Below are 27,901 nucleotides of genomic sequence, written 5' to 3'. Positions count from 1 at the left end.
TGCACAACTAAACATAACAACAAATGAATGAATGGATGCTTCTCTTTCTCCCCCTTCCTCACTCTCTCTAAAATCAATCTTTAAAAAAGATTAATAAGTAACTACTGAGTTAATTTTTTGTTTATGGACAAACAGCATTCTAGTTTCATTTTTTGTATGTGGCTTTCTAATTTTCCCAGTACAATGATATATTTTTATTTTTATTCTTTTAAGTTATATTTAGAAAATTAAGTTTAACAGGGTTACATTGATCATTAAGAATACACAGGTTTCAGGTCAACATTTCTATAGCATTTGAACTGTTGATTATGTTGTATACGCATCACCCAACATCAAATCATTTTTCATCAGCATGTATTTGTCCCTTTTTATTTCCTTTACTGTACCCTCTCTTCCACATCCCCCTCCCCCTGGTAACTACTTCACTTTTATCTAGGTTTGTCAGTCTCAGTTTTATAGTCCACGTATGTGTGAAATCACTCAGTTCTTAGGTTTTTCTGATTTACTTATTTTTATTTCACTCAGTAGAATGTTCTCAGTTCATTGATGTCATAAATGTCACTGTCATCATTTCTTATGGCTGAGTAGTATTCCATTGTATATATATGTACTATGTCTTTATCAAATCTTTTATCAAAGGACACTTCAGTTGTTTCCATGTCTTGGCCACTGTGAGTAATACTGTAATGAACATGGGGGTGCATGTGTCTTTACGTACCACTGTTTTCATTTTTTGGGTTGCTGGATCATATGGTAGTTTTATTCTTAAGTTTTTTTTTTTTTTTGTATTTTTCTGAAGCTAGACACAGGGAGAGACAGTCAGACAGACTCCCGCATGCGCTTGACCGGGATCCACCCGGCACGCCCACCAGGGGCTACATTCTTCCCACCAGGGGGCGATGCTCTGCCCCTCCAGGGCATCGCTCTGCCGTGACCAGAGCCACTCTAGCGCCTGGGGCAGAGGCCAAGGAGCCATCCCCAGCGCCCGGGCCATCTTTGCTCCAATGGAGCCTTGGCTGCTGGAGGGGAAGAGAGAGACAGAGAGGAAGGGGGGGTGTGGAGAAGCAAATGGGCACTTCTCCTATGTGCCCTGGCCGGGAATTGAACCCGGGTCCCCCGCACGCCAGGCCGATGCTCTACCGCTGAGCCAACCAGCCAGGGCCTTATTCTTAAGTTTTGAGGACTCACTATTCTTTCTTTCATAATGGTTGTACTAATTTACATTCCCACCAGCAGTGAATGGGGGTTACTTTTTCTCCATGGCCTCTCCAACACTTGTTTTTACCTGTTTTGTTGATAATAACCAATCTAACAGGTGTGAGGTGGTATCTCGTAGTTTTGATTTGCGTTTTTTAAATAGCTAGTGGAGATAAGCTTCTTTTTGTATATGTGTTCACCATTGGTATGTCTTTTTGGGAGAAGTGTCTGTTCAGGTCTTCTCCACATTTTTTAGTTGGATTGTTTGCTTGTTTGTTGCTGAGCTTTGTGAATTTTTTCTATATTTTGGATTTTAATCCCTTAGTGGAGATGCTGTTTGTAAATATCATCTCCCCTCCCTTTTTTAAAAAAATTAAATGAGAGGTGGGGAAACAGACTCCCACAGACACCCCTCCCGGATCCACCTGGCAAGCCCCCGTTAGGTGATGATTTACCTATCGGGCCGCTGCTCGGTTGCTTGTCAACTAAACTATTTTTGGGTCTAAGATGAGACCATTCTCAGTGCCCAGGGCCAGTTTTGCTTGAACCAGTCGAGCCATGGCTGTGGGAGGAAAACAGAATGAAAGAGGCAGAGGAGGGTTGGAGAAGAAGATGGTCACTTCTGTGTGCCCTGGCCAGGAATTGAACCTGAAACTTCTAACCGCTGTGCTGATGCTCTGCCTCTGAGCCAATTAGTCTGAGAGTTGAGGGCCATATTTCTCATTTAGTTTTTTTCCTGTCAGTTTCTTTTGCTGTGCAGAAGTTTTTTACTGTGCTGTTGTCCCATCCATTTATTTTTGCCTTTACTTCTTTTTACCTTTGGGGTCAAATTCAGAAATTGTTCTCTACGGCCAAGGTCTGTGAGTTTAATACCTATGTTTTCTTCTATGTAATTTATTGTTTCAGGCCTGATATTTAGGTCTTTGATCCATTTTGAATTAATTTTTGTTCAAGGGGATAAACTGTAATCAAGTTTCATTGTTTTGCATGTGGCTTTCCAGTTTTCCCAGCGCCATTTATTGAAGAGGCTTTTCCCCCTCCATTGTGTGTTTTTAGCTCCTTTGTCAAAGATACTTTTTCATATATATGTGGTTTTATTTCCGGGCTCTCAAATCTGTTTCATTGGTCTGAATGTCAATTTTCTGACATTACCATGCTGTTTGATTATTGTGTGCCTGTAGTATAATTTGAAATCAGGGAGTGTGATACCTCCAGCTTCATTCTTTTTCCTCAGGGTTGCTATGGCTATTTGAAGTTTTTTATGGTTCCATACAAACCTGGTGATTTTTTGTTCTGTTTCTTTAAAACTTTAAAACATTGGGATTTTGAGAGGATTACATTAAATTTGTATATTGCTTTGGGTGATATGGCCATTTTAACTGTGTTGAGTCTTCCATTTATTAATGTGGAATGTTTTTCCATTTTATTGTGTCTTTTCCATTTCACTTAATAATGCTTTGTAATTTTCAGTATATAGATCCTTCACATCTTCTGTTAAGTTTATTTCTAGATATGTTTTTTTGTTGCAATTGAAAAAGGAATTTTTCTTTGGAGTTCATTTTCTGAAGTTTCATCATTGGCATATAGGAAAGCAGTAGACTTTTATGTATTGATTCTGTATTCTGTGACTTGACTGTACTGGTTTATTGTTTCTATTAGTCTTTTGGTGAAGTCTTGAACCTGGGTCCTCTGCATCCTGGGTCAACACTCTATCCACTATACCACAATCTGTTTAGGCTCTTTATTTTTTTTTTAAGAATGTATAGCAGTGCTCATGATAACATTTTTATTTATTTATTTTTCATTTATTTTTCCCCATTGTGTTGAGGGGGAGATATAGAGAATCATCAAATCTTTGTTTCACTTAGTTGTGTGTTCATTAGTTGCTTCTCATACAGGCCCTAAATAAGGATGATCCATTATGCAAAAGTGAATGGAAATCATGCTGCTGAACATAAGTGTGGCCCTCCTCCAACTGAGAACTCAGTCCGAGACTGGCTACAGGAAGAGGAATCTTTACTGAAACACCACATCAGAAAAAGGCAGTGGGAGGCAAGTCAACAAAATGACCTGATTTAGAGGGGGAATTGAAGGATACGGATTGAAGCTCAAAGGGCAATTGGAATTCCTGTGTCCACAAAGATGGTTCAGCACGAGGCAAGAAGAATTGCTGATGAAAAAGAAGTTAGTGATTTCAAAGGAGGACACAATTGATGCTTCAGGCTCATGAAACAGAATGGACTAAGCATGTGTACACGCGCCAGACTTGACCAAAAGATGCCTGAAAGCTATGAGCAGAAGGTCCTCGAATTTCATTGTTCTGTCATTCAATGTCGGAAGACACATCAGTTTGAGTTGGGACAGATTGCAAATATGGACGAAGTCCCCCTTCAATTTGATGTCCTAAGTAACAGAACTATTGATGAAAAGAGAGTGAAAACTGTTACTGTGAAGACAGGTGAACATGAATAGAGTTATTATACAGTTGTTCTAGCTTGTTGTGCTGATGGAAACAAGCTGCCTCCTGTGCTGATTTTCAAATGCAGAACAATGCCAACAGAAGACATTCCTTGAGGAGCGATTGCCACGTTCATGACAAGGGTTGGATGGATTAGGGTGGGATGAAGATCTGGTTTGAGAAAGTTTGGAGAAGGAGGCCAGGTGGGCTCTTACTCAGACCTGCCCTATACAGGGTACACAGAACAAAAACCGCAAAGAAGATTGCTGCAGAGCAAAAAATGAAACTTGCTGTCATACTTGGAGGTTTGACATCCCAGCTACAACCACTTGATGTCAGCACCAACAAACCCTTCAAAGCTTCCACAAGAGACGAATGGAACCAGTGGATGAAGTCTTTTGGGGACAATTTGACACCAGCAGGAAGAATGAAGAAACCAACTACAGGAAGTTTGTACCTGGGTGAAAAGATCCTGGGATAATACGAAGATTGAGATCATTGTAAAGTCATTTAAGAAGTGTGGCATTTCAAATGCCATAGATGGAACTGAGGACGAGGCAATATATGAAGACTGATTTGTCATCAGTCATAGATGAGGACAAGCTATTGGATGGGAGTTTTGACAATGATGATGAGTTGTATGAATTTTATGATGAATAAAACTTGAGTTTAATAATTTTGTATAATACTTTCTTTTTCTTTTAAAATTTTGGGCACCAGAATTAGGTGTATTTTATACATGGGAGTATGATATATATATATATATATGGGGAATACCTTATATAAGTGCAATCATGCAGTATTTGTCTATCTGACTACTGTATTTTATTTAGCATAATCTCTTCATATATAAAATTATTAATAATATAATAAAAAATACACTTTACTGAGGAGGTGAAAGATTTGTATGCTGAAAAGTACAAAATGTTCATGAAATAAGATATGAACCAATGGGAAAACATTTCATATATTCTTAGAATAAAATATTAAATTGTTCATACTATGGTTTACAGATTTTACAATGCCTATGAAAATCTTGAAGGAATATTTTTCACAGGTATTTTATAATTTAAATAGAACTATAAAGGAGCACAAATAACCAAATCAGTCTAGAGAAAGTAGAACAAAATTGAAGGTATCATATTTCCTGATTTTAAATAGTGTGGAATTACAGTAACAAAAACATGGTGGTATCATTATTAGTGTAGAGACAAGAATCTAGTGCAATGGAACAGAACAGAGCCAGAAGTAAATTTCTGGTTCCAGGAATACACAGTGAGATACTATAGTTTTCTTCAATAAGTATTATTATTAGGAAAACAGAATACCTATGTTTAATAATGAAATTGAACCCCTATATTTTAAACAAAAATTACTCAGAAAGGATTAAAAGACTTAAATCTATAAAACCCCTACAAGAAAACTTTGGGGAAAACTTTATGATATTGGTATTGCTACCATACAGAAAAAGTCAACATATTAACTTAAAAGAGAGCTTCCATAACGGGAGAAAATGTTTGCAAACCATTTATCTAATAAGGGGTTGACCATGAATATTTATAAGGAACAGTTACATCTCAGTAACAAAAGTTTAATAACAATTTATAAGAGAGCTAAGAGTTTGAATATAAATTACTTCAAAAAAGCCATATAAACAGCCAAGTTTTGTGAGACACTACTTAATGTTGGTAATTGAGAAATGCAAGTTAAAAACTACAATGAAATACCACTTCAAACTTATCAAGATGGCTATCACCAAAAAACAAATGACACCAAAGATGTAGAGAAATTGGAATCCTTATTTATTGTTGGTAGGAATGCAAAGTGGTGCAGCTGTCACAGAAAATAATAGTATGAAGATTTCTCAATTTAAAAAAAGAACTACTGTATAATCTAGTAGTCCTACTTCTGAGTATCTGAAAGAATTGAAATCAAGATCTTAAAGAGATCTTAATACTTCTGTATTCACTGTAGTACTATTTATAATAACCAGAATAAGGAAGCAACTCTTAACAGGTGAGTAGATAATACTCATAGACAGATTAATAGTTACCGGAATTATATTTTGTTCCAACTCTAACACATGCTAAATAAATTTATTTTCTTTTTTGAGACTATTTAAGTGGAATTGTTTTCCTTTTTGAAGTCTTGAATAGTGTATAGAAAATATAACTATCTGACCAAGCAGTGGTGCATTAGATAGAGTGTCAGCCTGGGATGTTGAGGACCCAGGTTTAAACCATGAGGTCACCAGCTTGAGTACGGGGGTCACTGACTTGGGGTTGGGAGCATTGACACTGATCAGCCCCATGGTCGCTGGCTTGAGCAAGGGGTCACTGGTACAGTTGGAGACTCCCTGGCAAGACACATAAGAAGCAATCAATGAAAGCTAAGGTACCACAACTGTGAGGTGATGCTTCTAATCTTTCTCTGATTCTATTTGTTCCTGTCTGTGTGTCTGTCTCTTTCTCTTTTGCTAAAAAAAAATATATATATGTATATATATATAAAACTGTTCATTTAATACAGATGTTCTCAAACGACATTTTTATCTTCTTTTTTAATGTACTTATAAATGTCCAAAGCCATTGGTTTGCAAGGTATATTTTAAAGATAATGTATTTTTTACTTTTCTCTTATTTGTTTTTCCTGTTGTTTTAGAGGAGTTAAATATATCACAACCTGACCAGTGATGGTACAGTGAATAGAGCATCAACCTGTGATCAGGTTTGAAACCCCCAGGTCAGCCACTTAAGCAGTTTCATACAGCTTGAGTTCAGGGTCACCAGCTTGAGCTCAGGTCACCACTTGAGTTGGAATCATAGACATGATCCCAAGGATGCTCACTGGTTTGAGCCCAAAGTCTCTGGTAGAGCAAGGGACCACTGACTGAACTGGAGCCCCCTGGTCAAGGCACATGTGAGAAAGCGGTCAGTGAACAACTAAAGTGCCTCAACTACCAGTTGATGCTTCTCATTCCTCTTTTTCTTTCTCTCTCTCACTAAAAAACCTTCAAACATATCACAGTAACAATAATGTTTTAGTCTTATTAGTGCTTTTGAAAGAGAATGTAGAGAATGGACTGATCTATCAATAGAAATTTGCCTGTACCTTACATATTTGAACATAATTATATAAAAAATGTGGAAAATCATATGTCTTTAAAAACATAATTATAAATCTTTTTCCAAGAATATTTCATAGATTAGAAAAAGTATAGTGTTGATTCTTGGACAACCCAATTAAAAAAAATTTTATTACTTGATCCTTAGAGAGAAGGGACAGGAGAGAGATATAGACAGATAGACACCAACCTGTAGCTCCACTCATCAACCATACTATAATCAGTTGACTCTTGTGTGTGCACTTAACTGGTGTTTGATCCTGCAAACTCAGCATGTCAGGATGATGCACTAACCAACTGAAGTACTCTGCCAGGGTCAGCAACACAATTGTGAATTGTTTAGTCCTCTTCTACATATTTTTTTTGTAAATGTATTTATGAGTTTTTTTAGTTTTTTCTAGTTTTATTGTATAAAAATATACATATATAATGCATACAATAAACATATATAATGTGTGTTAACCAATTGCTTTCGTTATTAGGAAGGCTTCCAGTGAACAGTGAGCTATTAATAGTTAAGTTTAGGGGGATTCAGAAGTTACACATGGATTGTCAACTGTGAGGGCGTCAACATCTCTAAAACCTACATTGTTCAAGGATAAATTCTATTTCAAAATTAAGAAGTTACTAATCTTAGATTTTGTAAAGGATAGTAGAACTTGCTGTATCTGCTTATTAAAAACTTTTCCTTCTTAGAAAGTATTCCTGCAATAATTATGCATTTGATAATAGAATATATCCACAACTTTGTAAGTTAAGTAACACATAAGGTTGAAATAGTTTTCTTTGTAACTTTTGGGGTTCAGCAGAATTTTTAAATGTCATTTTGTTGACTCCTTGTTATTTTGAAGGGTACCTTTTTTTTAGCAGTTATTCCAAAACACAGCTGTCTGAGTCTAAGGAAATAATTTAATGATTTAGCACTTGACTTTCAGATAGTTTAATTTTTTTATACTAGAAATTTAAAAATATTATTATAAAAACAGTTACAATGATGTTTACAAATGTTTTATTCCTATTTATCACTTGAAAAGTTAACTAAATCATCTGCTCTTTTTTTATAGTCTAGAGTATTTCTATTTAAAATTTATCAATTTTTCTATGAATTTTTTTTACTCTTTAGCAGAAGTATCATTTTGCAAAAGAAGCCTATGAACAACTTTTACAGACAGAAAATCTTCCATCACAAGTAAAAGCAACTGTTTTACAACAGTTAGGTACATAAAACTTTAATTTTTATTATATATTGCATTGATTTTAAAAAGCCTGGGGTGCATGGGGACAATTTTAACTTCTGATTTAACAGTTTTTATTGAGATTTTATGTTGTAGGATTGTGGCATATATTATTTGGAAATTGCATTTAAAATGAGTACTTTATAGTATAACTATTTCTGGTACAAACATATTATTCCTTTTCTTTTGTCCACAGTTATGTTTTACTGAGTGGCTAGCTTAATTCATTTCAAAATTCATTAAGCACAGTGCTTTCATGCACCTAGTCCTTGTAAATTCTCAATATTGTACTTAGTTTTTCCTCTTGAAAAAGGTTTGAGTTTTTGCATGCATTTACCACTTCCTGAAGTTAAATTAAAGTCATTCACACAGCCAGTGAGTGATTTTGTTTGTTTGTTTGTTTGTGTGTTTTTTCTGAAGTTGGAAACGGGGAGGCAGACAGACTCCCGCATGCACCTGACCTGACCAGGATCCACGCAGGACGCCCACCGGGGGTGATGCTCTGCCCATCTGGGGCGCCGCTCTGTTGCAACCAGGGCCATTCTATCACCTGAGGCAGAGGCCAAGAAGCCATCCTCAGCGCCCAGGCCAACTTTGCTCCAATGGAGCCTTGGCTGCGGGAGGGGAAGAGAGAGACAGAGAGGAAGGAGAGGGGGAGGGTGGAGAAGCAGATGGGCGCTTTTCCTGTGTGCCCTGGCCGGGAATCGAACCCGGGACTCCTGCACACCAGGCCGACGCTCTACCACTGAGCCAACCGGCCAGGGCCCAGTGAGTGATTTTTGAGCTTTCTTTCATAGGTTTATTTATAATATGAATTAATGGAAGTATCTCATCATCTGCTATTAACGAATATTATATATTTTCTCTAGCAATTTATAATGTTCTTAGGTATTAAAAAAGGTAAATTGAGGCCCTGGCCGGTTGGCTCAGCGGTGGAGCGTTGGCCTGGCATGCGGGGGACCCGGGTTCGATTCCCGGCCAGGGCACATAGGAGAGGCGCCCATTTGCTTCTCCACCCCCCCCCCCTCCTCTCTGTTTCTCTCTTTCCCTCCCGCAGTCAAGGTTCCATTGGAGCAAAGATGGCCCGGGCGCTGGGGTTGGCTCCTTGGCCTCTGCCCCAGGCACTGGAGTGGCTCTGGTTGCGGCAGAGCGACGCCCCGGAGGGGCAGAGCATCGCCCCCTGGTGGGCAGAGCATCGCCCCTGGTGGGCGTGCCGGGTGGATCCCGGTCGGGCGCATGCGGGAAGTCTGTCTGTCTCTCCCTGTTTCCAGCTTCAGAAAAAAAGCGGGGGGGGGGGGGGGGGGGGAGTAAATCGAATATCCAAAATAAGTGTTTTGTTTTTTTCTAGGGTCAGTACGTAGGGATTTTCCAGTAATTTATTTTGTTGGCTGTTATGTCTATGTTTGATATTTGGGTTAGTGTTTGCTTGTATTTCCTTAGGTCATTTTTATTTGATATTCATTAAATAATTACTAAATTCTAGTCAAAATTATGAGTGATAATATGAGTATTTTCATATGGTATAAAATGAATATTTTGTTTATAACATCAAAAGCAACTGAACAGTTTGCCTAGGTGGTATTTTTGCAAAGGTAATTTAAGACACTTTAATTGACTCAAAATGAAATACTTGTTTCCATTTGTGTTAAATGATTAACGTTTTATCATAGCACATTCTTTTTGTATCCTTGCAGTTGTAATGCAAAACTTTTTTATTGACCAAATACTCTGTACTTCTATAGGTCTTTGAACCTATTTTTCATTTACATATCAATATAGCAGTAGAGGTTTCCTAGTTGTCCTTTTTATTCTTGGTCAGATATTGTGATATTTAGGGTGTTAATGAAAATAACTAGTATCTGTAGATACATCTTATGTAAAAAGTAAAAAAAAATTTTTTAAATTTTAAATGATTTATCTTTGATTTTATGTTTTTATTTACTTTTTAGAAATAAACTTTGGCTTGCTGGATTTTTCTCAAAATACTTTAACCTGTAACAATAGTAAATTAACCATCTTTTTATTTGGCTTAGATGTTGGATTTTTTAAAAATTTAAATTTAGAAGAGGAGAATTTATAGTTTCTACTCTCCTTAGTGCCAGTGCAGTTCACAAGTCACTTTAATTTCTCTGTTCTTTAAGAACCTTTGGTAGCTATGATTGTATCATTTTTCTCTTTTATTGATTTTATAGAGACAGGGATAGAAAGTGGGGAAGAGCGAAAAACATCCATTTGTTCTACACTTAGTTGTATGTTTATTGGTTGCTTCCCGTATGTGCCCTGATGGGGGACTGAACCCACAACTTTGGCATTTTGGGATGACACTAACCAATTAGCTAACCAGCCAGGGCTTGATTGTATGTTTCAGAGTAAACTAGCTATTTTTGGTAGTTTCCTCTAGCTATTTTTGGTAGTTTCTTCTACCTTTAAGTGAGAGAAGGGGAGATAGTGAGACAGACTTTCACATGCACCCCAACCAGGATTCACCCAGCAACCCAATTTAGGGTGATGGTCAAATCAGCTGAGCTAGTTTTAGGGCCTAACACTAAACAGAACATAGAGCTATCCTCAGCACCTAGGGCAAATGCCCCAGTGGAATGGAGCCACTGGCTGTGGAGGGGAAGAGAGAGAGAGAGAAAGAGGAAAGGGAAGGGGATAGAAGAAAATGGTTGATTCTTTTGTGTGCCCACACCAGAATCAAGCCGGGAAAGTCCATATGCCAGGCAGATGCTTTATCCATTGAACTAACCAGCCAGTGCCATTGGTAGTTTTAAATTAGGAAAAATTTGAACCAAGATAAATAAATTTAATGAAATATAGTTTAATCTATATTCTTCATTGTATTTTCAAAGCTAGTAAAATAGTTAAATCATAGGTAAATGTTCATAATTTTAAAATTATAGGATGGATGCATCATAATGGGGATCTACTGGGAGACAGAACAACCAAGGAAAACTATGCGATTCAGTATCTCCAGAAGTCATTGGAGGCAGATCCTAACTCTAGCCAGTCTTGGTATTTGCTTGGAAGGTGAGACCAATAAACTTGTATTGTGCTGCCTAGAGTGGACTTAGAGTAAAAAATATAAGATTGTGTAATATAACCTGGTCCGTAACATTTTATTTAAAATACATGATAGCAAAATAAAATGGATCTCTTAAAATTGGTACTTTTACTGCGAAATTATTTTGCTTAATAGTTTTTGTTTTCATGTTGTCTTACTCTGACTTGAATTGTTTATAATTTTAAGTTTGAAGTTTTCTTATAACACAGTTATCATTAGCATTGTTTTTCAATTCAGTATTTAGATTGTGTTCCTTCTGACTTCTGTCATTTTTGATGTATTCATTTATTTTAGAAATTAATTAATTAATTATATTTATTTATTTATTTTTATTTTTTATTTTTTTGTATTTTTCTGAAGCTGGAAACAGGGAGAGACAGTCAGACAGACTCCCGCATGCGCCCGACTGGGATCCACCCGGCACGCCCACCAGGGGTGATGCTCTGCCCACCAGGGGGCGATGCTCTGCCCCTCTGGGGCATCTCTCTGCCTGACCAGAGCCACTCCAGCGCCTGGGGCAAAGGCCAAGGAGCCATCCCCAGCGCCCGGGCCATCTTTGCTCCAATGGAGCCTTGGCTGCGGGAGGGGAAGAGACAGAGAGGAAGGGGGGGGTGGAGAAGCAAATGGGCGCTTCTCCTGGCTGGAAATCGAACCCGGGTCCCCCGCACGCCAGGCCGACGCTCTACTGCTGAGCCAACCAGCCAGGGCCTGATGTATTCATTTTTATTAATTATTTTAATTCTACCTGATGATTACCAGTAGCCTGTGGAAAAGTTTATTTAACAGTTGAAGTTTCAATTTTCATTTCACCTATAAATGAAGGATTTAGATTAGATCTATCAAGTACTTTTTATTAGTTATAAACTTAATTCAGTTGTACTGCTTCAATTGTAAACTTTGACTTATATGTATATAAGAATAGCTTATTTTCTGGATGTTTATGGTGAAGTTAAATGGAAATTTAGTGTAATTTTCTATTAAATTTTGTGAATTTAAATTCTAAATTTTATATATTTAAAGGAGATTATGACAGTAGTTCTTTATAAGTTTTTAATTATTAATCATGAAGTTAGCTTCTCAGAGGTTTTTAAAAATATTTTATTTTTAAATTACAGGTAATGTACACAATATTATATGAGATGAGTTTTAGGTATACGATGCAATATTAGACATTTATAACCTTACAAAGTGATCACCCCAAAAAATCTTGTACATCTTGTACCATATAGAATCAGACAATATTACTGACTCTATTATACCTATATTGACTTTACATTCCTATGAATATTCTGTAACTACCAATTTGTACTTCTAAATTCCTTCACATTTTTTTACCCACACTCCCAAGCCCCTTTCCATCTGACAACCTTAAAATGTTTTCTATGTCGATGAGTCAGTTTCTGTCCTGCTCTTTTTATATTTTAAAGTTCATACATAAGTGAAATCATCTGGCATTTGTCTTTCTCTGTCTAACTTATTTCACTTAGCATAATGTCCTTTAGGTCCATCCATGTTGTTGCAGATGGAAAGATTTCATTCTTTTATTTTTTTAATGGCTGAGTAATAGTCCATTGGATATGTGCATCACTTTTTTATTCACGTACTGATGGACCCTTAGGTTGCTTCCAAATCTTGGCTATTGTAAATAATACCACGGTGGACTTTAGTATAGTTTCTTGTCTAGTTTTCTGCATGGTTTATTAAAAGAGTCTAGTTTGCATTGTTTATATTTTAGAACATAGGAGTTCAGACTTTGCCTTTTCCACTGAAATCCTTTGGGTGAAGCTGTATCTTTTCTGTCTCCATTGCCTGAGCAAATTGGCTGTTTAAGAAATGAAATAAGTAGCATTTGGTTTTGAAGCTAACACTATTACACATGTTAGAACAATGCAAATCTTAATACAGTGACTATAAAAAAGGCTTTTTATGAGAGAGAAAATGTAACATTGCCCTCTAAAATGAATTTTTTTATTTTTTATTTTTCTGAAGTGAGAAGTGGGGAGATAGACAGACTCCTGCATGCGGTGACTAGGATCCACCTGGCATGCCCACCAGGAGGCAATGATGCTCTGCCCATCTGGGGCATTGCTCCATTGCAGCTGGAGCCATTCTAGCACCTGAGGCAGAGGCCATAGCAACTTTGCTCCAGTGGAGCCTTGGCTGCAGGAGGGTGAGAGAGAGAGAGAGAAAGGAGAGGAGGAAGGGTGGAGAAGCAGATGGGTGTTTCTCCTGTGTGCCATGACTGGAAGTCAAAGGCAGGACTTCCACATTGAATGCTTGACCACTAAGCAAACCGGCCAGCGCCTAAAATGAAATATTTCATGTTATCATTCTTACTATTATAGATTAAAAGAGTAGGAAACTGGATATTTTATTCCTGTGGTCTAAGGTTTAAAATTTATAGCTTAATATAATATACATTGTATAATGTCTCTTTAATATGAAGGATTGTTATTGTTTAATCACAGCCACATATAATCAAGATAAGTGAAATATGTTTACCAGTTTAGTAATGACATACTGTTTTATTTCTTTGAGAATAGCAGTATTTTATAGAGGGCTTCTTTTTTTTGAGTCTAAATTTAAATCACTGATACGTGTTTTATTTGTAAATTTTTAGATAAAATTTTCTGAATGTACAGACAATAGATTTCTCAGATGTATTATCTTTCTCTGAGTTCAGGATTATCATTCCAGACAGTAATTATTTTTAGTGTATTATATTTTTTCTATTTTTTTGTTGCTTTCATCTATTGCTGTTTACTAATACTGCTTCTAATTGTCTTTACTGTTAGAGAAAATTATATTTGTCAAAAATTAAATTTTAGCCCTGGCCGGTTGGCTCAGCGGTAGAGCGTCGGCCTAGCGTGCGGAGGACCCGGGTTCGATTCCCGGCCAGGGCACATAGGAGAAGCGCCCATTTGCTTCTCCACCCCTCCGCCGCGCTTTCCTCTCTGTCTCTCTCTTCCCCTCCCGCAGCCAAGGCTCCATTGGAGCAAAGATGGCCCGGGCGCTGGGCATGGCTCTGTGGCCTCTGCCTCAGGCGCTAGAGTGGCTCTGGTCGCAATATGGCGACGCCCAGGATGGGCAGAGCATCGCCCCCTGGGGGGCAGAGCACCGCCCCTGGTGGGCGTGCCGGGTGGATCCCGGTCGGGCGCATGCGGGAGTCTGTCTGACTGTCTCTCCCTGTTTCCAGCTTCAGAAAAATGAAGGAAAAAAAAAAAAAAAAAAAAAAAACAACAACAAAAAAAAATTAAATTTTAAAACTTACTAAAGCTTCAAATAAAGATCAGACTCTCAGGAAAATTAGTAGAGATTTGATGTTCCTAGTATTTTGCAGACTTATTACTCTGCATTCAAGTCTGTATTACATATTGCTATTATGTGTTAATCGGGTATTATATGTCAAAGTGAGGTGATAATATATTTAAACTAATCTGGTAATGATTCCCACAGTCTCCAGCAGTCACCAAACTGTTAGTGTTGGAAGCTGTCAGGCAGCAACTTAGGTTCAACATTCTGATTTTACAGATCTGAGGCGTGGATCCAGATATAAAATGTCATTTCAAGGTCACTTAACTAATTAGTGTCCCAGAAGGAGCTAGAACCCAGTGTTGCTTATATTACATAAACCAACCTTAGAGAAACCTAGATAAAATGTTAAAGGAAGTATCTGGTGATTAGACTCACATATTAGTATGTGGGCACATTGACTATCTGATTTTACACTTTAAAATTTGAATGTGAAATTATTGGTTTCAGGAATTCTTATTTCTCAGCATTTATGAACATTTGATAATCTGAAATTTGGCTTTCTTACAAAAATGTTTTTTTCTTCTACCATGTCTCTAGTGTTTCTTCTTGTTTTTATCACTGCTATTGCCTTTATTTGTGACAGAGGGACAGATAGGGATAGATAGACAGAAAGGGAGACAGATGAGAGGTATCAATTCTTTGTTTCAGCACCTTAGTTGTTCATTGATTGTTTTTGCATATGTGGCTTGACTGCGGGGCTACAGCAGACTGAGTGACCCCTTGCTCAAGCCAGCATCCTTGGGTTCAAGCTGGTTAGCTGTGCTCAAACCAGATGAGCCCGTGCTCAAGCTGGCGACCTCGAGGTTTCGAACCTGAGTCCTCTGCATCCCAATTCGACGCTTTACCCAGTGCGCTACTGCCTGGTCAGGTTGCTAATGCTCTTTTTAACTTTCTCTGACATAGATTTTTTGCACTCCCTGAAGTTGTTTTCTGTCTTCTCTTGTACTGAAATTTTTTATATGTCACATCCCACAAGTTAACCATTGTTTAGGCTTACTTCTGTCCCTCTCTTGTGCATCTTGTACTTTTAAACCTTTGTCATATGGGTGATCTCTAAAAGAAAATGTCTAATTCTTAAAGTATATGAAGTTACAGTGTATTTCTTAATGCATATTATCAAAGATGTCACTATACATCTAAACCGGCATCTATATAAACCTCATTCTATTTTTTATTCTTTTGTCTTAACAGTGATTAGGTTTTGCTTTTTTTTTCTTTTTATTTTTTTGTATTTTTCTGAAGTTGGGAATGTGGAGGCAGTCAGACAGACTCCCACATGCGCCCGACTGGGATCCACCCGGCACGTCCACCAGGGGGCGATGCTCTGCCCATCTGGGGCGTCGCTCTGTTGCAACCAGAGCCATTCTAGCGCCTGAGGCAGAGGCCATGGAGCCATCCTCAGAGCCCAGGCCAACTTTGCTCCAGTGGAGCCCTGGCTGTGGGAGGGGAAGATAGAGACAGAGAGGAAGGAGAGGGGGATGGGTGGCGAAGCAGATGGGCGCTTCTCCTGTGTGCCCTGGAATCGAACCAGGGACTTCCATATGCCAGGCCGACGCTCTTACCACTGAGCCAACTGGCCAGGGCCAACAGTGACTAATTTTTTAAAAAACATATTGAACAGACTTAAAAAAATTATTTTCTCAAATATTTAATGAAATCAATTGATCAGATATTATTTTTTCTTACCATTTGAATTACTTTCACTATAATCCTGGTTCAGGTGTTTATGAGCTTCTTCGTTTTGTCTGAAATTTATTTACATTTCATTTCAGTCTTAATTTTTCAGTGTATACATTTTTAGAAGATGATTGATTCTGTAAAGTGCTTTTGTCATGTTACTTGCCTTTTTGGAAAGACAGATCTCAAGTAGAGCTCAGCTAGGTTTAAATTTTTCTTTCTTTGTGTATACCAAGTAATTTTTCCCTCTAGTCTTTAAAACCATATGAAGTGCCTTTATCCTGTTTTTTGCTTATCAGTGGATTTCATCCATTTGCATTAAATGAATTACCTAAATTTCAATCATTAATTGTAGTGCCCAGCTTAGACTAGCTATATGATTAAAGATTAAAACTTCTTTCTTTTTTCATCCATTGCCATTTGAAGTAAAAATTATACTGATAGTTTCATGAAAACATAAACAATTCCTACATCTTATAAAAAATGTTAAAAGCAAAGAAAACTACTAAAGATATTTTTATAGTAGATTGTTTCCTTTACCAAGAGTTAACACATAGAACAATCATTCTTTTTATGTATTTTATGTATGTATCATTTTTGTATTATTGTTTGGTTATTTGGTTTTTTGGTAAAGTCATTAGATATTGGTCTTCCTCTAATGCCTTTACAAATGCTTTTTCAAAAATAAGATTAAAATTTTGTAAATTATTTTAGAATGTCTATTAAATTAGCCCTGGACAGTTGGCTCAGTGGATAGAGCATCAGCCTGGCATGTGGATGTCCCAGGTTCAATTTCTGGTCAGGGCACACAGAAGAACACCCATCTGCTTCTCCACCCCTCCCTCTCTCGCTTCTCTCTCACTTTCTCTCTTCTTCTTTCCTCCTGCAGCTATAGCTTGATTAGAGCAAATTGGCTCTGGGCACAGAGGATGGCTTCATGACCTCTGTCTAGGCAATAAAAAATGTCTGCAGTTGCTATAGAGCAAGGGCCCCAGATGGGGAGAGCATCTCCCCCTCGTGGGCTTGCTGGGTAGATTGCCTTTGGGGCATATGCACGGGTCTGTCCTCTCTACCTCCTTTCCTCTCACTAAAATTTTTTTTAAAAAGCCTATTAAATTAGATGTTTAAAATATGTTTTATACTTTTTATGAACTAAGGAATTATTTTCTGGGGGTTGGAAGTTGAGAAGTCCGAATTTAAATCTGTAATCAAATTTAGTTTCAGTTTGGTTTTTAGCTCTCTATTTTTTTTAAATTAATTAATTAATTAATTAATCCATTTTTAGAGAGGAGAGGGAGAGACAGAGAGAGAGAGATAGAGACAGAGAGAATGCAGAGAGACAGAGAGAGAGAAGGGGGGAGGAGCTGGAAGCATCAACTCCCATATGTGCCTTGACCAGGCAAGCCCGGGGTTTCGAACCGGCGACCTCAGCATTTCCAGGTCAACGCTTTATCCCACTGCGCCACCACAGGTCAGGCTAGCACTATATTCTTGTCATTTAAGAAACCTTAGTACAAAACAGATTTGTATGTTTAATCCTGAATACTGCATTGAAAAATTTGGGCTCTGTTGGTTACAATAAAGTTCATTAATATGACATCAGTACTAAAAAAGAGAGTTCATTTAATAGCAAATTATAATGTGAACTATTTATAAATACATATGTAAACTATGTAGGCAAATAGGGTTTTTTCATATACATCATTTTGGCAAATATACATATTTAATTTGATTATTAATGTAATTCTTTATATATGTATATATATCTATCTACTTATATATTAATTTCTCCCCTTTAACTGTTACAGATGCTATTCAAGTATTGGGAAAGTTCAGGATGCCTTTATATCTTATAGGCAGTCTATTGATAAATCAGAAGCAAATGCAGATACATGGTGTTCAATAGGGTAAGGCTTGTGTGTATATTATTCATAACATTTATTTGACACATAAGTTCATTGAAACGCGCATATACACTGTATATTAATAACACACTCAATTACTTTTAGACAGCCTCTTTGTTCTTTTTTCCAGTGTGCTCTATCAGCAGCAAAATCAGCCTATGGATGCTTTACAGGCATATATTTGTGCTGTACAGTTGGACCATGGGCATGCAGCAGCCTGGATGGATCTAGGCACTCTCTATGAATCATGCAATCAACCTCAGGATGCGATTAAATGTTACTTAAATGCAACTAGAAGCAAAAGTTGTAGTAATACCTCTACACTTACAGGAAGAATTAAGTTTTTACAGGTAAAAGTTTAAGTAGCATATGTGACAGGACACATTTCAATTTCATAATTGGCATAAAGAAGTTGGGTGGCTCAAAAGTTTGTATATTTTTGTTTTGATATCAATGCCTTTTTATAATTTTAAAAATTTGTGATACTATTTTACTTTTCATTTTAGTTAAGATGCAGTATTTAAAATGCTCTTTGGCCACGATTTTTTTTTGTATATTAATTTGCATAATTTTTCTTTGTGTTCTTTAGATGTTTGCTATAACATTTTAGAGAAAAGAACACATTGTTTTTCAGTTTGGCTTGAAATTTCATGAAAGAATATCCATGAGAAAACAGAACTTAGCTATGTTCTGATTTGCAGAAGTATATTTATAGTCACTCTCTTTATACTTAACATATATATAAAACCCCACTATTGAAATGTTTTTTTAAAAATAAATACCTGTAACATTCAGGAAGATTTAGTAGAATTACTTCAGTAGGCCTGTGTTAAATTTGCTTTTTACATAATTTTTCCTAGGCTCAGTTGTGTAACCTTCCACAAAGTAGTCTACAGAATAAAACTAAATTACTTCCTAGTATTGAGGAGGCATGGAGCCTACCAATACCTGCAGAGCTTACTTCCAGGCAGGGTGCCATGAACACAGCACAGCAGGTGAGAAGTTGGGTTATGTTCTGTAGGTGCCCAGCTTTAAGGGTTCTTTTCAGTCTGTGGCGATCAAACTTAAAATACTAAGAACAGGATCGACACTTCAGAAAAATATAACTGCTTTAAGTTTAATTGCAAAGGAATTTTAGATCAAAATAATGGCTTCCTCTGATAAGGGAAGAAACTTGGGATGATAGTTTAAAGCGTTTCACTTTTTTTCATGATTTTGAAAGAGATTTCTTACGGGACTATTGTAGTAATTTATTTAATTAAACAAGTTTTTCCAAAGGTACACATTTCTCTACTGATGATTCATTGGATGTGGTTTTCAGTAATAATATTATATGATATTTACAAAGTTTTGAAAAATGAGCAGCTTTTAAAGTTTTATGATTGGAAGTAATGAATTAAGAATATGTAGAATCATACTGTTATCTTACTTCTATAATCCTTAGGCTTCCAAAGCTCATCATCCAAAAACTGAACGTGTATTATGCCTGAGTCAAACACCAATTTTACAGCAGTCCTTGCCAGTACATATGATTTCTTCTAGCCAAGTAGATGGCCTGTCCAGCCCTGCCAAGAGGAAAAGAACGTCTAGTCCAACAAAGGTATTATGCACATTTTAAGAAATGGAAATCTCAATAAAAAATGAAGCACTTAAGTTTTTACAAATTTTGCTTGTCTTATGTTTTAAACTTGTATACAAGGACTGATAAGTTCATCAGTTATTGTGGCATTATTTAGCAGTATGTTCTGTCCTGAAATTGTAGTATCATTTAAATACAGGAGATAAAGCTTTATGTTCATCAAATCATTATATTTATTTTTCTGCTTTTCCAAACTTAACATACTTTTTTTCACAATTTTCTGTAAACATTGAAATAAATAGAATTTTGGAAATAATAGACACCATATTAGTTCTTTAAGCCATGATTTAAATAACAGACTTTTTAAGGTAAAGAATGAATGTTTCAAATTCATAGGTCTTTAAATTATTATTCACTTAAAATTATTTTTAAATGAGTTTAAAAGATAAGTCTTATGTATATAAATTTTCCAATTCTATGACACATAATATGTTACCAGTCATGTTAGTATATGAATTAGAACAAATGTTTTCCATTTTTTAAAATTAAATTTTCCTCAGACTTGTTTCCTTAAATAGTGGTCAAAGTGTTTCATATACAGTGTGTCCGTAAAGTCATGGTGCACTTTTGACCGGTCACAGAAAAGCAACAAAAGATGATAGAAATGTGAAATCTGCACCAAATAAAAGGAAAACTCTCCCAGTTTTATACCTATTCAGTGCAGTTCGATGTGGGCTCACGCACAGATTTTTTAGGGCTCCTTAGGTAGGTAGCTATCCTGTGCAGCCTCTATAGACTTGTCACTGACTGATGGCCTACCAGAACAGGGTTTCTCCCACCAAACTGCCGGTTTCCTTCAACTGCTTATCCCACCGAGTCATGTTATTCCTATGTGGTGGCGCTTCGTTATAAATGCGATGATATTCACGTTGCACCTTGGTCACGGACTCGAATTTAGCAAGCCACAGAACACACTGAACTTTCCTCTGTACCGTCCACATCTCCACTGGCTGTGGAGATGCACTTAACATGATGCATGTTCAACATAAACATGTTCAACTGTACACAGTGTTACATCATCATGTGCGCCTGCGCACATGCTGCCACATCATCCTACAGAAACTGGGAGGGTTTTCCTTTTATTTGGTGCAGATTTCACATTTCTATCGTCTTTTGTTGCTTTTCTGTGACTGGTCAAAAGTGCACCATGACTTTATAGACACACTGTACTTTAGAGTAGCAACAGGTTAATAATGCATGATGTTTGACATCACAGAAATCATGGTATGACTATGAAATACTCTGTTAATAGTTTTCTGTCTGTTTTAAAGTAGTAGGAAGCTTTAAGCTATTTCTAGGTATTATTAAAATTGAATGCAGTAAACTAAAGTAATATGCACATAAATATGAGCTCACATTTTTCTCTGCAAAAAAAGTTCATAAATCATTTTTGTTTTTAACTGTTTTAGAGAATTAATACATGGCATGTTTTTGAAATGTAAGAATTAATAGAAGATGCTTAAAGTTTCTTTCCAGTTCCTGTGTCTGGTCACTTAATTTCTTTTTCCTAACTACAATGTTAATAGCTTCTTTTCTATTTTAGTATCTGAAGACAACATTGTACATGTCCAAGAAAATATAATTGTGCTCTAGAAATATTACACATTGTAAGATTAAATTTGTTAAGATTGTAATTTTCTTTCCAGAAAACATGTTCAACTTAAAACACATAAATAACCTTCTTCAGATGAATTAATGCTTTCTACCTTTTTTATTTATCTGAAGGGACTTCATCTTGGCATTAATAAATTGTTGTTGGTTTTATTTTATTTATTTTTTATTTTTTGGAGTTTTTCTGAAGTTGGAAACGGGGAGTCAGATAGACTCCCGCATGCACCTGACCGGGATCCACCCGGCACGCCCACCAGAAGGCCCTCCTCTGCCTATCTGGGGCGTCGCTCTGCTGCAACCAGAACCATTCTAGCACTTGAGCCAGAGGCCATAAAGCCATCCTCAGTGCCCGGGCCAACTTTGCTCCAGTGGAGCCTTGGCTGCGGGAGGGGAAGAGAGAGACAGAGAGGAAGGAGAGGGGGAGGGATGGAGAAGCAGATGTGGGCTTCTTCTGTGTGCCCTGGCTGGGAATCAAACCCAGGACTCCCGCACTCCAGGCCGACGCTCTACCACTGAGCCAACTGGCCAGGGCCAATTGTTGTTTTTTTTGTAAGTGAGAGGAGGGGAGACAGAGACCCCTGCATACAGCCCAGTCGGATTCACCCAGCAACCCTCATCAGGGGTTGATGCTCAAATCAACCTAGTGATCCTCAGCTCTGGAGGCTAATGCTGGGATAAGCCGAGCCACTGGCTCTTGGAGAGGAAAGAGAGTAAGAAGGGGGAGAGAAGCAGGTGTTTGCTTCTCATATGTACCTTCACATACTCATACTGGGCTAGTGCTCTATCCACTGAGCAAACCGTTTAGGGCTAGCATTAATTAGTTTTGGTTAGAAATCACTATGTTTCATCACGCAAGGAGTGACAGATTGCCTGATAATTTCTTATTTGGTAGATTTGATATCATATGGTTTTTCATTTTTGTAGCTCTTGGAACATCTGTGTGCAAATAAGGATAATTTAAATACAGCACAGAAATTGATGCTGGAACAGTTGGAAAGTCAGTTTGTCTTAATGCAACAAGTATGTATAACATTTTTATTCTAATAATATGTTAAATGTTTTGCTGACTAAAATGTTATTTTAGGTTATACTAATGCTGTTTAATTTTCTACATATATTCAGTATTTTTATATACTAATGGACATATTTTAAATACATATTTATATACTAATGGATATATTTTTCTTTTAAATAGCTAAAAGTTAATTAAAACAGTTTATTTGCATAATATATTGCAGATGTTTTATAGACTTATTATTTTGTAATTAACAAATTACTCAGGATGAGGTGGAGCTGTTTTAACAATTATTTGATTTCAATTATTTGACATAAACATAATAGAATGGAAATTTTAAATCCCCTTTAATGATGAATAATAAGGTCTATAATTTACAGTCATAATTTTCAGCTGCTTTTTTTGCCCTTATACCATTAATTAAGGAGGTTTCTTTAACTACATAATTAAAAAGATTTCTGCTTTATCCATATGAACATAGTATATAATTTTCTAAATGTTTAGTTATTAATCTATAGAGATAAAATGTTATATCAAATAAGGGCTATATTGATGACACATTTTCAGAATCACACAAGCAGGTTTTGGTTTGTTTTTGTTTTTGTTTTTGTTTTGTTTTGTTTTGAAGATGAGACAAACAGGACAAACTACTGGAATTCCCAATGGGCCAATAACTGACTCAACACTGCCTACAAACTCTATCTCTAACCAGCAACCATATTCTCCTTTGTCCCAAGTGTCTAATGTCTCTCAGCTTGAAGATCACTCTGCTTGTTTTGAAAAACCTTTGTCCAATGGACCTTTTTCTGCAGGCTATGCTCCTTGCGGCACACCACAAAACGCTAGGGAGTGCAGACACTATTTTGGTAGGCAATAATTATGTAACAGGAAGTGGAAGTAATGGAAATGTGCCTTACCTACAGCAAAACACACTCTCTCTACCTCATAACTGCACAAACCTGAGCAGCAGCACAGAAGAGCCATGGACAAAACAGCTATCTAACTCCACTCAGGTAAAAGAAAGATTAGCTGTTTTATTTGCTCTTAGATAATAATTTTTATTTGAGTTGTGTACATTTTGAAAAGAAGAAAGAAATAAGGAGTATTTTTACTTTTAAAAACTTATTTTAAATAATTATATGAGTGTGTTAAGTTCATATTAGTAGCACATTGTAAATTCAGTCTTTGCATATTACGTTTACTTATCTAATATAAAATATGTTAGAGAGTATGGAGTGAAGGAAAAGAAGGGAAAAATACCAGTAGCTTTACAACTCCCCCCCTAGATTTCATTGCTAATTAATGATTGATGACCATTTTTTTTATATTTGCAATGAATTAATATTTGTAAACATTACCTATAGAAGATCAGCACCATGCCAGGTGTTAAGCATTTATTTTAAAGGGACAAAATGACTAAAAAAATTTTACTTAAAATAAATTACAATAAAATACAATCAGCATTGTGTGAATGTGGCTTAGGAAAAATAGGAAGAAAGGCAAGTAAGATCTGGCTACAGTATAGTTTGTGAAGAGAGGGTGACCTGTGAATTTAAAGGAAAGGCTTGATTTATTTTGAGGACAAATTGAAACTATTAAAGATTTTGATGTAGAGAAGGAAAATTTTTTTAACAACCTCTTTTAACAGGTTTATTAATTGATTACATTTTTTATCACTTTACCTTTATAGAAAATTCAGCAGACAGTGCAAAAAGTTTCCAAAACTTTCTTCAGCCATAGTTTTCCCCATGTTGAACATCTTATAGTAGTGAAGTATTGATGTCAAGCGGTACCCAGGGAGGCCAGAGGAGTAATCAACTAAAATACTGGTGGAGTCAAGTTCTTTTAACAGCCAAAGAAAGTATTTGTGAGTGTGACAGAAAGACCCAGCAAAGTACAATAAATGTATTAAAATGATAGTACACTCTCAAGAAATGAGAATGGGCTACTTAGATGAAGGAGACATTGGTGAGCTATGGGTAGGAGGTTTTTATTAACCTGGGGAATTGGGGATAGGGAGGCAATAATGTGGTCCTTGTTTTTTTGTTTTTGTTTTTAAATCAAGTGAGAGACAGGGAGCTAGAGAGAGACTCCCAAATGCACCCTGATTGGGATCCAGCTGGCAACCCTCGTCTGAGGTTCATGCTCTGCCCATCTAGGGCCACTATTCTGTTGCTTGGCAACCCAGCTATTTTAGCACCCAAGGTGACACCATGGAGCTATCCACAGCCCCAGGGACCAACTTGCTTTATCAAGCCATGGCTGCAGAGGGGAAGAGAGAGAATTGAGAGGGGTGGAGAAGCAGATGGACACTTCTTCTGTGTTCCCTGGCCAGGAATAAAACGCGGGACTTTCACATGCTGGGCCAACACCCTACCACTGAGCCAATTGTCTGAAGCCGGTCCTTGTCTTCTGATGTCCTTGTAAATATTGCCTATATGACTGTCCTGCTGGAACTGTCATGGCAATTTGAGGTGCAGGAGTGGTCCCAATACTATCATGCAAATGTATTATATACATATTGTAATGGCCCTGTTGGTTACTTTTAAGTCAGTATGGCTGCTGAATCTAATGGAGATCAGTTTTATCTCAATTACAAGGATTTTGGGAAGGATAAGTGATGAACAGGTGGTCACTGAAGGTGACTCTGTGATATTCTAGCCAAGACAGAAAAGGGGAGAGGTATAGCTTGAAGTCGTCATTCCCCATTCTAACTTCCTACTCCAGTTCATTAATTCCTATATTATCATTAAGAATATTCCATAATTCACATTACAGTTGACAAATTGCAGTTGACTCTTTGTGTTGGACATGTATGGGTTTTGACAAGCATGTAATGATCTGCACTCATCTACAGTATAATTCAAAATTAGAGTTTACTGTTAGAAACATAGCTTGACTTTATCCATTTATTTCTCATAGCTTTCCCTGAACCAGTATTAGTCACAAATCTTTATTTTCTTTATATTTACATAAAATTGAAATAATATATTATGTATTCCTTTTACAGTAGTTTTTTTTTTACTTACAGTGTGCATTTAGGTTCTTTGTCTTTCCTTAACATCATCGCTGTTTTTGTTTTGTTTTGTTTCATTTTGAAGTGAGAGGAAGGAAGATAATGAGGCAGACTCCTAGATATGCCCCAACCGGAATCCACTTGGGGCTACAGTTGAACCAATCGAGTCACTGGCTGTGAGAGGGGAGGAGGGATAAAAGGGGGAGAGGGAGAGGAGAGAAGCAGATGGTCATTTCTTCTGTGAGCCCTGACCAGGAATTGAACCCCGGATGCCAGAACATAGAGCTGATGCTCTGTCCAATGAGCCACCAATCAGGGCCCATATATTCTTTCGAATTAGATAGATTCCCAGAAGTTGAAACGTTGGGTCAAAAGGCAGTCCCATTTTTAAATTTTCTCAGGAAATGCCATTCTGCTTTCTGCAGTGGCCTCATGAGTCTGCATTCCTACCAGCAGTGCAGGATGGTTTTCTTTTCTCCACATCCTCACCAACACGTTTGTTGATTTGTTAGAGCCATTCTCATAGGTGTGAGGTGGTATCTCATTGTGGTATTAATTGGCATTTCTCTGATAATTAGTGATGTTTAAAAGTTTTTCATATGCCTATTGGCCATCAGTATGTCCTCTTTAGAGAAGTGTCTATTCAGGTCCTTTGAGCATTTTTTAACTAGATTGTTTATCTTCCTGGTTTGAGTTTTATAAGTTTTGGTTATTAACCCCTTATCCAGATGTATCAGCGGATATATTCTCCCATTTAGTGGCTTCTCCTTTTTTTTTTTATGAATAAATTTTTATTAATTTTAATGGGGTGACATCAATAAATCAGGGTACGTATATGCAAAGAAAACATATCCAGGTTATCTTGTCATTCAGTTCTGTTGCATACCCATCACCCAAAGTCAGATTGTCCTCCGTCACCTTCTATCTCAGCGGTTCTCAACCTGTGGGTCGCGGCCCCAGCGGGGTCACCTAAAGCCATCGGAAAATACATAATGCATATCAGGTGTTTAGCCGAATCATAACTGTAGCAAAGTTACAGTTATGAAGTAGCCACCAAAATTATTTTTTGGTTTGGGGTCACCGCAACATGAGGAACTGTATTGCGGGGTCACAGCATTAGAAGGGTTGAGAACCACTGTTCTACCTAGTTTTCTTTGTGCCCCTCCCCCTCCCCCTCCTCCTCTCCCTCCTTCCCTCCCCCTGCCCCCCGTAACCACCACACTCTTGTCCATGACTCTTAGTCTCGATTTTATGTCCCACCAATGTATGGAATCCTGCAATTCTTGTTTTTTTCTGATTTACTTATTTCACTCCGTATAATGTTATCAAGATTCCACCATTTTGTTGTAAGTGATCCTATGTCATCAGTTCTTATGGCTGAGTAGTATACCATGGTGTATATGTGCCACATTTTTATTATCCAGTCTTCTATTTTTTTTTTTACAGTGATTAAAGCCAAATGAAGGTATATGAGTCATTTGCCAAAGTTGTCCTGGTAGGGGTCCTTGAGGGTTAACTCTTGGCCAATACAGCAAGAATCCATAAAAGAGTAGTGTCCTTAACAAGGTCACCAAGTCCAAGTTGGCTCCAATACCATGCCAAGTCACTGATAAATGCAACCCAACCCCAGTTCAGTCTGTTAGGAGCTGTCACAAGAAGCAGGAGTCCAGGAAAAGTCCACATGCAGGAAAAGTCCACATCCAGGAAAAGTCCGCATGGCACTAGAATTGTTGTCACCATTCTATACTTTGCAGCTCATATCCAAGTCCCAATGACCGCTGTTTCTAGCTGGTAATGATTCAGGTAGACTGGAAAAGCCATTGCAGCATGCGTGGATATGGAGCTTCTGTTCTCCTCTGCCTGGAGAGATGAGACCAGGGTGCTTTTCCCTGGAGCTCTGCGACTGTGGCTTGGTAAAGAGAACCTTGGGATACACTAAGCTGGGTGGCAAAGGTAGATTCATAATACAAGTTGGCAAAAGGGGGAAAGAGAGCTCTAAATTAGGAGTAGGTCCCGGCCTGAAATATGGGTGGGGCATTGAGGTAGGAGGGATAAAGGAAACACTATATATTAAACAAAGCAGCAGAAACTAGGACTATCAACACCCACAACAGAGATCTTCGAGGGAAGAATAAAAAACCTGACTATTCAGGCAAGACATAGTTAAGTGGCCCTTGTGCAAATGAGATCAGTTTACCTGCTTCTTGGAAGAAATACCCTAGGCTCGTCCACAGTGTCGTAGATGGGGCCGATGGCCCTGGGCCCCTTCAGCCTTCAGTGGCAAACCCCAGCATTCTGGGCAAGGTTAGGTCATAGGTGGCTGGAGCAGGGCTGGAAGAGACTGAACCCTCCCTTAGAGGAGTGAGGGGGAAGCCTACCTTCCAGTGTCCCTGTTTACTCACAGTAGAGGCGTGTAAGCCTGGCTTTAGCTCAGTGACCTTCCTTTCCATTATTGAAGCAGGACCCAGATGGCATCCTATGAGACCCCTTTGGGGTGTTGGAGCCTTTAAGGGCATATCCTAAAAGCTGGTAGTTCCCCTGATCTCTATTGGGCTTTTTCTGCCTCTTGGTATCTTAAAAGCCATGCTCAGAAAATCTCGCTGAGGGGTTTGAGGATCCCCATCCGCCTGTATAAATCTTTTCAAT

At 37.5% G+C, this 27,901-nt stretch overlaps 1 protein-coding gene across 1 annotated transcript in view; it reads left to right on the top strand.

The window, feature by feature from the left end:
* Positions 1 to 27,901, top strand: part of LOC136386862 (lysine-specific demethylase 6A-like) — a 275,511-nt gene that overhangs the window by 124,773 nt on the left and 122,837 nt on the right. The window contains 9 exon segments of the mRNA XM_066357979.1: positions 7,903 to 7,996; positions 10,918 to 11,044; positions 17,879 to 17,977; positions 18,105 to 18,324; positions 18,835 to 18,969; positions 19,419 to 19,574; positions 22,149 to 22,244; positions 22,868 to 23,071; positions 23,073 to 23,252. Coding sequence (XP_066214076.1) covers positions 7,903 to 7,996; positions 10,918 to 11,044; positions 17,879 to 17,977; positions 18,105 to 18,324; positions 18,835 to 18,969; positions 19,419 to 19,574; positions 22,149 to 22,244; positions 22,868 to 23,071; positions 23,073 to 23,252 — 1,311 coding nt within the window.

Source organism: Saccopteryx leptura, unplaced genomic scaffold (assembly GCF_036850995.1).
Source record: "Saccopteryx leptura isolate mSacLep1 unplaced genomic scaffold, mSacLep1_pri_phased_curated manual_scaffold_18, whole genome shotgun sequence".
Classification (NCBI taxonomy): Eukaryota; Metazoa; Chordata; class Mammalia; order Chiroptera; family Emballonuridae; genus Saccopteryx; species Saccopteryx leptura.
Note: the sequence above shows the minus strand (reverse complement) of the source record. Positions and strands in the feature narration are given on the sequence as shown.